Below are 17,386 nucleotides of genomic sequence, written 5' to 3'. Positions count from 1 at the left end.
ATGAGTTGTGTGTAATAATGCTTGGCAGAGGTTTGCCTGTACTAAACTATTAACAAGCTCTCAGGAACACACCAGGATGACAAACACTTCCAGGAATGCTGCGTTGGGTGAATGGGAGATCCGTGGCTCTTTAAGGATTATTTCCCCCCCACGAAGAACATGTGGAGACTCCTCCACCTCATCCCCCACAACGTGCGTCACATCATCCAGTCAGTTTCTTCCTCACGAGACAGAAACTGTCTCGAAGAAAGAGACAGAACGCTTGCACAGACACGTATATATGTAGATCCCTTTCAGGTTTCCACTAAAACCACACCGACCGGCTCTGGTGACCATCACTATGTTTATTCATTGAGCTTTAATGTGAGGCTGACAGCTCAGCTATCCCGGCCTGACCTACAATTAACTCTGTCATCAAATCTATTCAGCAGAAGGCGGTTGTCAATGTACATCTGCTAATGCTATAAATCTGTTTACTCCATGAATCATAAACAAAGTAAGTGCTTGGGAGAAGGGCCAGGCTTGTGTAACTCTCCATGGTGTATAGCCTCATAGTTTACATCGCACATGCTGTGATGTGCGGATCTGAGCGTTTTAGTCATTGTCTTCTCGAAAAACAGCTGTTCTTTTGCGTCTGTCTGGGAAAAAATTATGACAAACTTCCTGTCCCTGGATAGTGTTTACACTCATACTGGCTTGGGAGTCTTGGACGCAGTAGCCAAGGAACCACACCACATCTATAGTAGATGCTTGGCTATTTCCACACAGCCTGAGCTGCCTCTATCGTAGGGCAGACAGGAGGAGCTGCAGACCCGTCTCTCTCTCTCAGGGCAATGTTACACACACATGCAAAAATAGACAGGAAAAACCTCATAGCCGACAGCATCTGTCATTTTGGTCTTACTGGAGCATTTGTAGAGTTTGCGTGCCTGTGCGATATCCCCTTTGCTCAGTCGGGTTCTCTGGCCAATGGGTGGTCGCACTCCGTTCACATCGTAGCGTGGCAGGATGGTGTCCAGAAAGATGCCTCTGTAATTCAGCAAGAGAGACCAATGTTAATGTCGCGTGAAACCGAGACGGCATGCACACAACCCCGATAACTATTCCAACATGCACGCACGCCACAAAACACGTTTGCTCAAGGATTAAGTGACTTACCATCGTACAGTGCAATTCAATCACTGTCAACATTATCATTAACGGTTTCTAGAGACTTCTAAATGGTGAAAATGAGCCCTGCCATTCTTGGCTAAGCCAAACAAAATCCGGCTGTTTTGCAGAAAAATAGAGCAAATCCAGCAGTCAGACAAGAGGGGCATGGAGAGCTCATTTTCATATTCACTTTGGATAAGCTTTTAAACAGACATGTAAACCTGGTGACTCAGAACACTGATATGCATTTGTTACCATAAAATGTCTAAATACATTTGAGATTTCTGATGTAAAACCCACATCAAATAAAAATCTGTTGATACTTCTTCCAGTTAAAACATGTAATGCTGATAAAATGCTTGTGGCAGTTAAATTGGCGGTATGAAGCCTTCATGCACACCCACACCTATGTGGACACAAGAGTATTATCATGGTCCTGACCCAGCGGCTTGGACTGTTGAACCATTAAAACATTTAGCAAAACCTCTTATCTATGAATAAACACTCCTTTAATAAGTAACCAATCATGATGTGGCTTTTCCACTTGACCCATCATCACTTTCTAATGAGGTACATTTGACCAGTGATGTTATTTAAAATAGATAAGAAATCTATTTTGTGCTTTTTCCTAACTCAATTGCCATGTGTTCCTTCATCTCCCACCAACATATGTGAATGTGTGTGCGTTTTATTTTAACCTCATCCACTCCGTCTTTCAGAGGCTGTAGCAGGCTACTGGTATCACGTGACACTAGAAAACCTACAGAATCCATTTGTACCAACCATGTATCGCGCTAGCATGTCGGGAATGAGGCTAACTAACGCTCCGAAGTTAGGCAAAATTTTGGCGAGGAAAAACTGACAGCAAATTTCAAAGAGGTCCCTTGAACTCTGACCTCAAGATATGTGAAGGAAAATGGGTTCTGTGGGTACCCACAAGTCTCCCCTTTACAGACATGTCCACTTTATGATAATCACATGCATTTTATAAGAGTCACGGCATCAAGACATATACATGCCATTATGAGTGATAGTCATAGCGCCACCTAAAGGAAACAGGAAGTTGTTAGATTTACGAGCCCAATGTGGCATTATACTTGCCCCCGGCAAGTGAGCAATCCTTATTGTTGAGCCGTGCCTGAGGAACCTGCTCAATAGAATCAGGTTTTACTCCAATCAAACCATGTCACTAATCATTCCGACTTAATGTGGTCAACACCGTAGAGTGTGCATAATTCACATCACAACCAATAAATAACACAGACAATAAGTTTGTCTTTACAGCCTCTTTTCCCACGACAATGGGACACACCCAAACTCTGACGCTCACGTCGATTAGATCGCTCACCCAGTAACGTTGTTGTTTTTCGTTCTTAACTTTGTCACCAGTAGCTGCAGGTTTGACTTCATGAATGTAATGGGGGACCAAATGACATACTGATATGCTTTTTGTCATGATTATAGGTGATGACAGTACAATATCTGAAATTACAGGCACCAGAAGCTAATAAAAAAAGTGCAGTGCATTTCTTTTAACGGTAGTCTCTACACCACAAATGCCTACACCTCAGTCTGGGTGTAGGAATGACACTGACAACAGAGAGGTGACAGTGGAGGAGGTTCAGAGGGTTCTGCACCTTGCATTAAAAGCTATGAACACCCACACAGGTGTTTTCAGTTTATCTGGTTGATTAGATCTCTGCTCACTGTAATTTATTGACATCTTTCTGAGTCTCCTGTCAGCCTTCATTGAACCCGTTTGGGCATTCTTATCATTCTTGTAGGTAGATGGAGATTTGTGACCTCATGAATTCCACCTTCACCCTGAGCAGAGGTTTAATCAGCCAGAATAACTGAAAACACCTGTGTGGGTGTTGAGAGGACAAACAGGTTCAGCTTATACAGAGTTTGAACAAAGTGTTTAGATGTACGACGATTTTAGCCCTGATTTTCCGCTTCCCGACTAGCGACTAGAAAGGAGCCTGTAAGTTGCGAAATTTGATCTGAGATCTGCAAAATCTCTCGTGAGACTCGCTGCCAGACGACCTATCCTAACCTCAACCATTCGAGGCATACAACATGACACAGCAGGCTGTTGTAACTTGACTATACATATTCCAATCTGCCCAAACTTCCCAAGCTGGATAAGAGTCCCGGCCTGAAGACATTTACGTTCCATTATTGAGTCAACAAGAAATGGTTGTATACTGCCACCCACCCTCATAGAAGTGCCTTTTAAGGATGCCCCACTGGTTCTCATCAGGTCATTTACAGCGCCACGCGCTCCACGCAGAAAATACCCTCTAACTGTTGCGTGCAGTGTCCGACTTTCATGGAAATGCACGGCAGCGGGTACCCCCGACGTGCGCAAAGGGGCGAGGGCTCGTTCAACTTTAATTATTATTTTTTTATTTGACCTCACTGTATAAAATGACCTCTAGGATAATCACAGCCTCATGAAACTTTACAACCACAAATTAGAGACCTAGAGCATTCAGAGGATGGATGGCTTTCCTTAGTATATTGAAAATAAGAGTATAATAAAAATTTCTGAGCAGTTTCCAGAACAGAAGCGCCCGCCATCGAATCGCATGCATGGATCGAATGCAAATCTACCAGAAATCTCCAAATGTCAAAAGTTTTTGATACCTAATAAACAGCATGGCTTTTTCTATGGTGTTCCTCAAGGTCTTGGTGTCTTAATGTGGTATTTTGATACTTTTGATAATTTTTATCAATTCTCGTCTGGTAACAACTTATAAGACATAAGTGAGCACGGGAATGGCCATCATATATTTCTATCATAATGTTCTTATGCACTTTCACAATTTATTTTAATGAATTCATTATTTTTATTCTGATTTATGACTAGTAAAACTTGATACACAGTACGGAGCTGCATCTCAAATTAATCTTCAGTTTACCAGCTTTCAGATGATGTACACCACTTCTATGTGACACATACTGTTGACCTGCCATCTACCCCTTAGGACCCCTGAACCCCCCTAAAAAAGACAAAAACAGGTCAATGGTAAAGAGGGGTGGAGTCGAAAGGTTAAATCAATTAAGTTTAACCTTATAATTCTTTTAGATCTACTCATCTCTGACTAAAACGCACCAGATGCATCCTTTGAGGTCGGAGTCACACGGTCTGTTTCTGAGGTTAACGCTGACATCATTCTTCACACACGTCTGCCCTACAGATGGACCCAAACTAAAAGCCTTCTTCTGAGGTACTGTGCGATCAAAATAAATTGCATAAGCTGTGAAGGTAGGGACGTCAACAAACTTTTTTTTTTTTAAAACGATCAGGTAAAGCATCTACTGTACGTAGCTTTAAAGACGGAAGAGAACAGTAAGTACAGAAAAACTCTTTTCACACTGCTGTCTCACTTGACACTTTGCTAGTTTATCATCTCCATTTTTCTCAAAGTATTGGCGAGCAACGGCCTGGCTCCCTGGCCGTTCCCATGGTGACATGCCTATCAACGCCAGGCATGTGCAAACAGAGCAGCCTGAGCTAACAGTTTAGACTGTGCCTGCCCGTCTGTCTGTGAGCTTCCAGGAGCCCGTATGCTGGCTGTCGGTGAAAAAAACGCCACTCCAGCCGGTGTCAGAGCAGACAAAGGGCACACTGGCAGGTCTCTATTTGAGTTGGCACTGCTCCATGCACCAGCCCTGAAAAATATCTCTGGAGCAATAGGAGGGGGCAGGCAGTTGTGGGTCGGGTAACACACCCCAGACAAAAAGAGCATGGGGATCAGCCCTGCTTGTCCCCGAGAGACACAGAAAAACATCAAGACAAGCCATGAAATCTTCCGAACAACACCCGCTGCAAAGGCCCTGGCTTCCCACGGTGATTTACTGTACAACACGGAGCAAACACGCTGGCTAATAAGGGGGTAACAAAGAAAGACACTGGCACAGGTAAATCAGCCAATCAGCGCTCAAGAAGAAGTGCTTGGAATGACTTGTGAAAAGCTAACAGGAGCCCCTTGTCTGCTGATACAGCTCTGTGAGACATTCCCCGGCAGCGGCAGCCATTCCCCTCTCTCTCGTATATAAACAGTCTTATTGATCAACACAGTTCCACGAATTAGGATAGCAAGAATTGGGAGAGAAAACAGAACAGGGCGGATTACCCGACATAAACATACTTTAAAGGCTGGGCTGATCTATTGTGCAGCAGGCTGGTAGTGCATACTACAAAATTTAGAGGATCACGAGGTTAAGTCCAAATTTTGACCCAAGAGTGACAGCTACTAAATGGATCTACTGTTTTTTAAGTGACTGAAATCCAATAAGAGATAAAACAGTCCTCTCTTTCTTTTTGTCAACAGCAGCGGTGGACTTTGATCAGGGCACAAAAGGATCCCGTCGACCTAAAAGCCCACTAGGGAGAAATAGCTGTTATTGGTATGAACTAAAAGGAGTTTGGAGAATAATATTATACCAGATGTTAATTTATGACTCTCCGTTCCCTCATTTTCCTGTACAATACTAAACACTAAACCTCCGAACAAAATCAAACTCTGCAATATTTCAGCTCCATCCTGTGTTAAGTGCATACTCGACCTACAGTTTGGATGCACGGGGCCAGACAGGCATTTCTGTACATTGGCCTACACCCAGCCGCAGCCTCCGTTTAGACAAAGATTCCCTCTCTGCTTCCCAGAATCCGTTTGCCGCAAGGGCATGGCAGTTGACTTGGGAAGAAGCCCATACACTGAGAGAGTAACGCAGGGCATGGGAGAACTGCTGGTGGAGAAAATGAAAAAAATACATATACAGCTGACACAGAGGGCCAAGTAGGAACAAAAGGAGAGCCAACAGCTGGTTCTCATACCAGAGTAAGGTAGTAATGATCATAGTCTGGGTTGCATTGTTTTTTGCTTGTGTGCCAATAGATCACATTACACCCACTCTGGCTCACTGAACACTGTCAAAACTACTCCTGCTATAGGTAAAAAGTTGCATAGGTGAGGTGACCTGCAGCTGTCTGAAAGGTTCCCACTTTTTTTATCAATGCAATAAGGGGAAAAAAATCAGTTTTCATTCACAAAACTGAAGTCATATCTTGCACGTGGCAGCAGGAGGTAACTGTAATATTTACACCACTCTATGTGAAGTTGTCACAGCTTGTGATATAATTGAATGTACAGGAACAGGTTGTCAAAAAGCCACTTTGCAGTGAGTGTAACGCTGCTTTTGTAATTACAATGATGACTCAGAAGCTGAATCTGAGTCAACTTCTCCCAAGAGGTCTATTTTGGCTTTGCATACACCAAGCTGGTAAATAAGACTTCAAATTAACCGCAGCCTAAGATGACTAGAGCCCAGACTGACCAGTGTTTGTCATGGGTGTTTTTCTAGTAGGATCATTCCTCTGACTCCGCAACACCTGGGTGTAGTGCCGAATGACAGCACAACATCTGGGATAGCTTCCTGTAGCATCTGACAGGGAGTAAGGAATGAGGTCAGCTGGCGACAAGATGACGTGTTAAGTTTGACACATTTACAGTTCTGCTTTTACAAACAGGACTTTTTCTATGCAACATGTTTCCAGTATCCAACTAATTCAATATCAAATTTGGTTTAATCTGGGTCCCCGCATTTTAGCCATTTATGCCTATTAAAGTAATTAGATGTCCAAAGTCTAAGATACAGTCGAGTCATGTGAATCTATTTGCTGAGCCTGGGGAGCATTAGAAATTTGGCAGAACTTTTCCTTAAACACGCGGAAAACATTAATTGAACCAATAAAATGTTCCCTCCTCCATCCTTACCATACGTAGGTGATTATTAGCGGTTGACCTAAATTGTGCTTGGAGTGCAGTAACGACATTTAGTAGCAAGGCATGTCTTCTAACACCTGAGTGCTATGAAGGTGCTAAAAGGCTTTGCAGCAGACATAGGAAATAAATCTCTATGAGCTCCTGCAGCAGCCTCGGGTGAACATCATGCTCCTAATCACCGAAGCCTCTTCAAAGAGCCTTTAGGAGCGTAATGAGGTGGTTCGTGGTGTGAAAGCACAACTTTTACAAGAAGCTTCACGTAGCCTTGGAAGTAGCACAGAGAATTTTTTGTCGTGATGAGACAGGGCTACTGTTGCTGGGCTAGCTCAGCCCCAGGACTGACTGCTGCTTTACTGGGGCTGCTGCTGCTGCTGCAAAAGCAGCAGGAGCCGAGGAGTGATGCCTTAATTTGAACAGGCTGTGGGAAGGAGCTGGCACATCCCAGACAAACACTTTCACTATGGCTACAAAGACTTGGCTTTGACTTTAAAGAAAAAAAAACATAATATAAAAAAAGACATTGGATTTTAATAATTTTAAAACACTGCTTAGAGCTGCAAATGCTGCACAATGAGAATGAAAAGTGTACGGTTTCGGATGCCAAAACAGGTAAAAACCCGTGGAGCAACAAAGCTAGATGTGAAACTGACAGGGCTACTAAGCTAAATGGAACCAGACATGTCAGATTTCTTGCTTCAACTTACTTCACACAAGTGTATTATATTTTTTCCCCTCACTATTTCCATTACAGCAATAACCAATTTGTCCAAATATTACATAAATCACATCAGTCTCCCTAAAGCCCCGTGCAATGAGAGCATCAATTGTCCAAAAAAAGTCCAGCCAAAAGAAACGTAGACGAGAGGAGAGTCCTTAGTCCAAAAAATAAGCTTTTTGTTGGAGCTACTTTATAAATAAAATCCCACCTTCTCCCAAGAAACCAGTTTCTATCTTTTTGCACTTGAACTCAAACAGTGAGGAGACAATTCAGATCAATGACAGGCATTCAAAGAACAGTGAGCCTCTTCTAAACTCTTTGTCCTCAGGCTACATGCTAGTTTTCTAGTGATTTATTATTGGGGAGAATTAAGTGTTCATTCTTGCCTTTGGGAATCCTGCCACATCACTCGGCAGCAGCCCATAAGACACAGACCTGGAGCATTACAGATCTATATGCTCATAAAACACTAAGAGCAGAAATGGAAAATAAAGATAATGGGTTAAAAGGTTGCAGCAGAGTGGGGGGAAACAGCTCGTCCCGACGTGATCTAAGACTAGTTTTCACGTCTGCGGCGTGAGGAATGGAACTTGGCTCCTACCTGGAAAATGTATTCCTGGCATAGTGCATGATACTGTCGAAGTCATAGACCTCTCCCAGAGAGTCCACCTCCCCCGGCTCCATCTTCAAGAAGTTATACTCTTGTCCTGTGAAAAGGGAAAAGCACAGTTGAAATATGAAGCAGAGTCATACTGTGCATCCTTAGATTAGATATGTATGTCAAAGGTGAGTACGGTTTACTAGATCATACAATGAGGCTACAGATACCAGACACAGTCGATATGTCACAGTGATATTTTATGCATTTTACAATGGCAAACGTTTAAACATTTGATATTTAATACATTTTAAAAAGCTGTCCTTGATACCGACCGTCACGATCAACTATTTATATGCCGTTGTCCAGCTCTATAAACACTTCTAAGGATGAGCGTATACCCCACTGGTGTATTTTTTTCCCATTTTATCATCTTAGCCCAGACTTTCTGTGTGTACACATGTGTTACTTTTATTATTATGTTTCTTTCCAACATTATTGCTGCGGGATCGATGAGACCTGGGCTCCTACCTGGCTGAATGTTGTCCCTGATAATGCTGACGTGCTCGTCTCGGTCAGGCCGCGTGTGTTCGTGCCAGAATCCAATCACGTGACCCAACTCGTGCACCACGATGCCAAACTTGTCACAATTCTTCCCGATGGATATGGCCTGAGGGCCCCCTCCACGGCGACCCACATAGGAGCAGCACCTATGAATCAGCAGCCAAACACACACACACACACAGGCAGGGTTAACAAAGCCAAAATAGTGACTAGACTTAATGATTTAGTAAATTTAAAAAAAATGACCAACATGCAAGTGGAAACTACAGAGGGAGGCCAAAAAAAGTTATGTTTCCCAGAGGAGAAGAAGAAGGAATGTGTCTCTGGCTCTATAATGTTTACTAGCTCTTTATTTTAACGTGCTCAGTACATATACAGTATATAATTGAGCTTGTAATGAGAACGACATTATCTCAACAACCTCTGGTCTGTTTTACAGGAGAGCTGTGCACGAGGCGACCCGTCCTCCACACATACAGCAGCGACATTCATTCATCCGTCTGCCAAATGCCGGGAGTGACGGTGGTAGCTGGCCGGCTGCAGCGCTCCGTCTCAGCGTGACATGAAAGGTTCAGTGTGGGAGTCTGGGAGGACGGGCACACATCGCGGCCCTGTGGGCCAGACAGCCGCTCTCTAATTACTGCGAGCCAGGCCCGGCTCTCCTGAGACACGCCTTGAACTTTGCACAGGACAGATGGGGGCCTGCTGAATATGCAGCAGAGTCAAGCGTTTCCCACTGCTAACCGCTGCCGCCTGCGTGGATAATGTCATCCCTGTTGCTCCAGAGGCCAGTTACCAGGCTAAAAATGGCTATCAACAGTTGGCTGGAAAAAAAAGCTCACTTTCATGAGCTGCATCCGCTTTCTGTTAAGCGGTTTGTGCTGAATGATACATATCAGTGGGAGAGGTACATTGTGTGTAATGACATAATGGTTCCAGCTTGTGGTTTAAATCTGTGTGTGGTTGAATCATGGGAACTGGGAACATTTAGAGTTTGTATGTCCCCTGGGAAGCTCTCTAATACGTTTTCCTCAAAAACTCAAATTAATAGGTTGCTATGGTTTGTGTTCCCAACAACAGCAAGTGCTTTAATTTAAAAAAAATATTTCATCATTTAGTAAAAGAGCCCTGTGCGTCCAAATAGGTTGTCAATAGTCGCTTAGCAACAACAAGCGCCACAACCAGCACTTTTCCCCTGAGTATTTCTTTAAGAAGAAATGCTGAGTGGACACTGAGCCTAACTTTAGTGGAGTGTGGTAAGCAAGGTTATAGAGGAAGTCTCTTGCTGGGATGCAATTCTGTACACCATGTTTGACACTCGGTGACTGTTGCAGTGTGATGATGAGGCACAGGAAACATTCCTGGCCACTGAATGGCCGTCTCTCTCAGGGCTGGCAGGGGGTTGAAATAACAACTCGCACAGAGACCGCGAACAGAGAGGATGAACAATGGTGAAAGGCTGCTGAGCAGGAAGCAAGGAAAAGTACTTAGGCGCTAAATAATTAGCTGGAGATAACGAAGGCCCGACAGAGGCCGACCATTGTTCAGTTCCTTCATGTGGAAGCTAGAAAACCCCACTGACTCACCCACATGGTCGGTAGGTGAAGACAATATAGCTCTCCTCCTGTGTCCTCTCTATAAAAGTCACACAGGTGTGCTTCTCCCAGTGCCGCATGGCTTGGCGGAATATCGCCCGCTGGCTGCCTGAATAGGACGATAGAGAGGGTGAGATCAGTGGAGCTGACAAAAACATTTATAGAAAACAGGAGATGAATAGAAACGGGGACAGCTGGAATCAACTTCAAGATGTAGAGTTTATTCATTTAGAGGAATTAGGAATTAGCTTTATTTTCTGCAGCAACAACATTACATCATGTAAATAAATACATTCTTTGAGGATGAGTAAATCTTACCACTAAAGTTTCCACTGATGACATAGGGAATAACACCTTCGGGCCAAACACGTTCGGGTCTGGAGGTGGCAGCCCTTTTCCTGCGGCGTGAACCTTGCCTATTTTGGCTACTCTGATTGGTTGATCCTGGAGATTTCAAAGAAAGACAACAAAAACAACATTAATGACTTCTGGTTCTGACTGAGGAAATTCTCCTCCAGCATTTTTATGATGAGCAAATATGCTTTATCTTTGGATAGTTCCTCGGATGACAAAAGAAAGTTTTTATCCTGAAACTACAGGATATCATTCAAGGTTTGATGAAACTCTAATTATTATTTCTCATTTAGGAAATTACATTTACTCCCTTAAAGAGACGTTTGCTCAGTGTTCCTTCCATTTTGCACAAATGGATTTTATTGAAGCTGAATTCTTTCTTCTTCCAAAATTAATTTCACCGTTTTAATGTCACTCAAACGCACATAAATGCAGAGTAACCATGGAGACTAAGCTCCCACCTAAACCTGGTGATTATAATAAGAAACATCCATATGTGAACCACACGTAGTACGAGCTCCCCACTGTACTTCATTATGCTGCAGAACAGGCATAACTTTTATCAAAGAAAATATAACCGCTATCATCTGGTATACACCCATTTTACAGAAAATGTTTGAACAGTTACAGAAAAAAGTGTGCATCCAAAATATTAGAAATAATGTTAAGTATATGTTTTTGTTGGTTTCCAATTGATTTACTTAAAAAGGACCTATTGTGCTTTTTCCCTTTCCTTTAATGTGTTATAGTTTTTTGTGCATGTAAAAGGTCTGCAAAGTTACAAAGCCCACGCCAAAGAGAGTTACTCTCCCCCACAGAAACACCGCTCCTGAACTGCCTGAAACGCCTTGCTTAAAGTCCCGCCTTTTCTTTCGTAACGTGGTGATGTCACCAAGTAACGCGTAATACCTGCCTAGTGGCTAGTTTGGTACGCCCTCAAACAAAGCTACTTAGAGCGGAGCTAGAGCGGAGTCTGAAGAGTTTGGTTCAGTTGACCAATCACAACAGTGGGCCAGCTGACCAATCAGAGCAGACTGGGATTTTTTTGGGGGGAGGAGGCGGTAGTTCAAACAGAGCGTTTCAAACAGAGGGTGAAAAGAGGTGCTGCATCACAGCCGGTATGAGAAAAATAAAGCCTTTTTTTTTTAGCATTAAAGCATGTAAACACGTTCTAGTAGAAACCCAAAATACAAGTATGAATCTGAAAATAAGGATTGAATAACATCCGGAAGTAAAGTGATGCCTCAGCGTGTTTTTTCCTGCCGCAACTTTTATGAAAACGAAAAGATGGTGAAATACAGAGTTAGACACCATCGACATGTTGTTTTCTTGTCCTTTTAACCACATCCAGAAATAACAGTTTTATAGTTTTGAGACTCTGTGGCCTTTAAAGGAAATAAATGTTGACTTTGGATTATGCATGATACATTGCATCATTGTACAAAAATATATCCTTGTTAAAAAGTAGACTCCTTTCCTTAGACGGGGGATCAGTAAATGTGTGTAGGAGAGAAAACTTCAGAGGTCTGATGACCAAGGCCGAGAGCCACTGACTTTTAGATAGAGTTCACGCAGTGCAGGAATTTAATGGGTGTGCTGGGAAGAAGTCTAAGCCATACAATTAACATTTATATAAAAAGACAATGTGCTGTTCCTTCTACTTTCCTGACCAAAATGTTTATAGATAGATAACGTTGATGTGCTTTAGAGGGCTGGGACACTGCAGGTTTTTATTTCCACATAAAGACTCCGACAGCAACTCATATCGTTTCTCATATCTGGGTTAAACATGTCAGTGTTTCACTTTAATGAAAACCTACAAAACCCCCCATGGTACATTGATGCCTGTCCCTGGTGTGGAGTTATCAAATGATTAATTTAACCTTTATTAAAACAATTAATTAGCATGTTGACCTCTATCCAACGAGGAGTTTTATGTGATCGCTGCAGAAACAGTAAAGCAGGGATATCTGGCACAACTTCCCCTACTGGTGCATGGTAAAGGGAAATAGTCTGAGGAGGCCAAAACTCCAGCAACACTTGTAATATAAAGAGCAACTTTATTGTGAGGCATCACCTGGATGACCCTGACAAAGTCGACGTGTCGGTTTCATAATAAAGTTATCACTGTAGAAACAAGACATCTGGTTTGAGTGCATCCTGCACACGGATAGTTGTTCCTATCTACTTGAAGCCGTGCGACTACGAGCCCTCATCTTCGCTAACTAAATATGATTAACATGCAAGCCACAGTTTTTTTTTTATTTGCTGGAACAATGTGTTCTGTCGAATTTCAGTCTGCAAGAGTAAATCTTAGCAGCCTGGCGAGATCAATTAGCACGTACACTTGTGCATGTGTTGAGGAAAAGCCTGATAACAGCCAAATCTGCTCGGATAGCTGATAGGAAAGAGTGCTGGGGAGATAAAACTTGTGGAAGATGTGTTGATTACAATAATACGATTAAATCTACCACCTTCATAGTTAGATGGGTTTTAAGGTTTTTAGGTCAAAGGTTTTATTAGTTGTTATTCTGATCATGTTATTTATTCAACCAAATGCCCCTGCTCCTCTGGCCTGAAAAATAAGGATTAGAGTTGGGATCAGGTGAAGAAATACGACCACACCTGTAGAAAAGAAGAAGTTAATCACACAGCTGCCGCGTTCCGGTTTATGATAAGCAAGCTCATAGTCCAGTGAGGTGAAGTGACAGACTTGAGACAGCATTTAAAAATGTTTTGAATCCACAAATTTAATTCATTGACACCATATGGAATAAATAAATTATGATTTGTCTTGTTTCCTGAAATAGGGATGGCTGTTTTAATAAGTAACGCTTTTGAATGATGTGCATACACTGAGGACTAATCGTGAAAGAGTGGGTGGAGAAAAGTAAAAAATGATTACTTTACTTGAACATTTTTGTACCAATTTCTTATAAAAGTTGAATGTTCCTTTAAGATACTTGAAGGAACAGTGTGTAACATTTCGGGGGATGTATTAGTAGAAATGGAATACATGAACTAAGATTTGTTGTGTTTTGTTGTTAGGGTTAACTTAGAATGAGCTCTTTATATCTACACAGGGAGCGGGTCCTCTTCACGGAGTCCACCATTTATACCGCCATGTTTCTATAGTGGCACAGAACGGACAAACCAAACACTGGCTCTATAAAGAGACTTTCAAGTTTTTACATTACCTGAAGGCCACCGTAGTTCTCCGACGCGCTTGTAAAACTGCGGTAACATGATCCGCAGAGTGCAAAACTGGCACCGCCAGCCGCCATCTGAGTTCCGTTGCTCCTAGAGTAATGTTATTATGGTATGGATGGCGTCTGAGCGAGGTGAACGGCGTTACCACGGTTTTGCACTTGGCGGCTCACATTACCACAGTCTTGGAAAGGGACGAATGAGCGCAGGGGTACTCAGATGGTTGCAATCTGCAACCACACCACTAGATGTCACCAAATCCTACACACTGTCCCTTTAAAGTGTTTATTCATAAATATATAGCTGTTAGGTCCTACGCAATAACCGCAATATTGCAATACCGCGCTATTGACAAGCCAACCGCAAGGGATGGCAATCAACCGCCACAACCTCTATGTTCATGTTTTTTTACATGGATCGGCGGGTCCGCCCTTTCTCCCTACGTGCTTCAGCCTTCCCTTCATCCAGAGCAAGTACTCTACCTTGTGCTGACATTTTTACTTCAGCGGGTATTCCATATCATAGCAACCAGAAGCAACTAAAGGGTCTTAGCTAAAACAAATGCTGCGCCCCTTTGCCCTTTAATGTGCTGCATTTATCAATAAAGTATTTAATTAGATTTAAAACTGTCTTCTTTGCAATTTAAAATGCCACAATATACATAATAATAGCCTAAAAATAAAGTGTATTTAGACAACATTAAAATCAGAATAAATTAAGAAAAAAAAAAAGAAAAAGAAAACTGTGACAGCCCTTATAACTGAAACGTTCTATTCTTGGACATTTGATTGATTTGTGTGTATCTGGATTTAAGAGGACCTCTGTGGTGGCCTAATATGGTAGAAATAATAACGTGTAATGGTTATCTTGACTACTAATTAGGATCCACACCTATGTGAGACGATCTGGTATACAGTATATACTGAAGTGACAGATTGTCTGTGCAGCCTGAGGAAGGTTCATGGGAACAAAACACTACTGTGAATGAATATTGTGTTTAAAAGCTGAGATTCTCAGTGTTTTTTCAGCCAAGGACCCCTTACAAAGTGGAGAATATACCGAGGTCCCCCTCAAAAACGTCCCTTGAAATAATTTGACGTAGCCTATTTTTTACACTTCTATAGTCTTAGTTATGTGAAAGAACAAGAGAAACATTAGAAAGGCATGTATTAAACATATTTGCAGATTATAAGAGTTATAGATTTGTTAGATGAGAACGTAATCCATGAACTATTATATATAGATTTTAAAATAAAAATATGATTTGTTTAACTATGAAGCCTTTTGTAAATATATATATATTTAATATCATGATGATTTAAATGAATGAATCTGAACGCACTGGCAGAGTGCCATTGTACCGTGGGGGTCACTGGACCCCACTTTGAGAATCACTGTTTTAAACAACAATCTTATACAACTACACTGATAGTGTTTTTCAGTTTCAACACTAGAGTATCCTTTCTTCTACAGAACAATTAGATGCACAATGACTAACCTGCTGAAGTGGACAAATGGATATTCAGAGATGAGTGTACACGCAGTCCTGAGCTATGAGTCTGCTCTTATCTCCCTGCCTCGGGGGTCACTATTTAGTCTATAAATCAATCTCACTCATTGGATATTTTGAGAGTTGTTGAAACGTAAATCCAGCAAAATGTTTCTTTTCCTCAGCATGCTCATTAACTCAAGTGGAAAAATAACAAACTGACAGCGGTTAAAGCACAAACAGCAACGTGCACATACTTGTTGGTTCATGCTCACCTGTAGTTTATAGGATTGTGAAGCCTATCGGTCCCTGCTGACTCACGGCTGTTGCTTAATAACGGCTTTTTATTTTAAGAGCAACAGTTAACCTGACAAAGCCTTGCTATTACTGTCCACCATGGTGATACAAGTGGAGCAATGTGTCGTGATGACAGGACAATTGTAGGCATAAACATTTAAAGAGGGGCTCATGAAAAGCACAAAACTGCTATCCGACAGGTGCTGCTGCCGACTCTCAGTTGGAGAGGATCTGAGTGGTTTGACAGAAAGTAACATGTCCTTGCGTAGAATTACTCCTCAATGAGAAACAAAATGCGGAAACAATGTTCATTTCAAGTGTTTTGTTGCAATTTTCCAATCCAAAACACTTTGCCTCAGTGCTCTAACAAGGGATTTTCACCTCATAATGTAATCTTTGAAGAAGTGGTTACCTGCGTCTGTGCGATTAACAAGCTGGACGGTTCTCTGAGCCAAATCGATTATTCTTTCCACTTTAAACATCCGCATGTCCTCCTCATCAAGGGCGATGTCTCCCAGAAAGGCAACTGAAACACACAAACAGAGATGGCACATGTCAGAGGACTGTAAAGGCGACTGCACAATATGGAGCATCAGTCTGAGCCTCCAAGGAGCCTCGAGCTTTTCCTGCTGCTCAGACAGAGTAGGCTGCGTGGAGGCCCAGTCAAAGCACTTGTGGAAGGCCTGGAGCGTGTAACACATAAATACAAAAAACATATACAGTACTTCATTCCTTTCTTGACTCTGTTCTGTTTACCCTTTCCTCGCAGCAAAATAGAAATAGAGTTGTGAAACAGCAGTGTGTCTGTTTGGATAACAGGAAAGGCCGCGTTGTCTGGGCTCCAAATTATAGGACAGAAATGTAAGCAGCATATTGCACAAGGTTCATGAGGGTTCACACAATGAAGAGAGAGTATGAACTCAGAAACCGGACCGTTGATGTGATTAATTGAGCCAAGTTAAGTCCAGATGTCACCAAATAAAATTCACAGTGTGCTTTGGCGTCTTCCTTGGAGAGTTAGAAGGGAACTACGCCCATTTTCAAAATTCATACATGTTACTCCTATAGTCTATGACAGTCCAAAAAAATATTAGTATACATAAACAACTGTCTCTCAAATCCAAAAACTAGAGTGCTAAAACTCAAACTTGTGATGTCATCGGGTATAAAGTGTGCAGCCGCTCCATAGACAATGAATGTGAGAGATGTTATAGATGACATTGAGAGCACCCAGGGGGATGATCTGAGTATATGGGAACATTTTCCGTTTCACAACTGACAACACTACAATAGAATAAAGCTCATTTTGGTATAAAAAGAAAACACCCATTCATTGTCTATGGAGCAGCTCCACACTTTATACCCAATGACATCACAAGTTTGAGACTTACTTCTCTGGTTTCTGGCTTTGAGAGAGAGTAGCTCATGTTCACACACATTGATTGAACTTTACGGCCATGGATATAACATATTGGAATTCTTAATTTGAGAGGTGTTCCCCTTTAATGAGAGCAATCAGATATGATACAGTGAGACACTGACACAGTGGAGTAATATGGGGCACCTTGAGCAAGTAATAGCTCTTTAATGAGGCCAAGGAGAGAGAGAAGAATAACC

General features: G+C 42.1%; 1 protein-coding gene across 2 annotated transcripts in view; it reads right to left on the bottom strand.

Moving 5' to 3' along the window:
• bmp1a (bone morphogenetic protein 1a) overlaps positions 1-17,386 on the bottom strand; it is a 36,007-nt gene that overhangs the window by 10,373 nt on the left and 8,248 nt on the right. For both annotated transcript variants that reach the window (XM_037777799.1, XM_037777800.1), the window contains exons 2-7: positions 16,182-16,295; positions 10,741-10,866; positions 10,414-10,531; positions 8,795-8,973; positions 8,267-8,372; positions 905-1,029 (exon numbers count right to left, since the gene is read on the bottom strand). In XM_037777799.1, coding sequence (XP_037633727.1) covers positions 905-1,029; positions 8,267-8,372; positions 8,795-8,973; positions 10,414-10,531; positions 10,741-10,866; positions 16,182-16,295 — 768 coding nt within the window. The remainder of the gene's footprint in view (positions 1-904; positions 1,030-8,266; positions 8,373-8,794; positions 8,974-10,413; positions 10,532-10,740; positions 10,867-16,181; positions 16,296-17,386) is intronic.

This window comes from Sebastes umbrosus, chromosome 8, assembly GCF_015220745.1.
Source record: "Sebastes umbrosus isolate fSebUmb1 chromosome 8, fSebUmb1.pri, whole genome shotgun sequence".
Taxonomy (NCBI): Eukaryota; Metazoa; Chordata; class Actinopteri; order Perciformes; family Sebastidae; genus Sebastes; species Sebastes umbrosus.
Note: the sequence above shows the minus strand (reverse complement) of the source record. Positions and strands in the feature narration are given on the sequence as shown.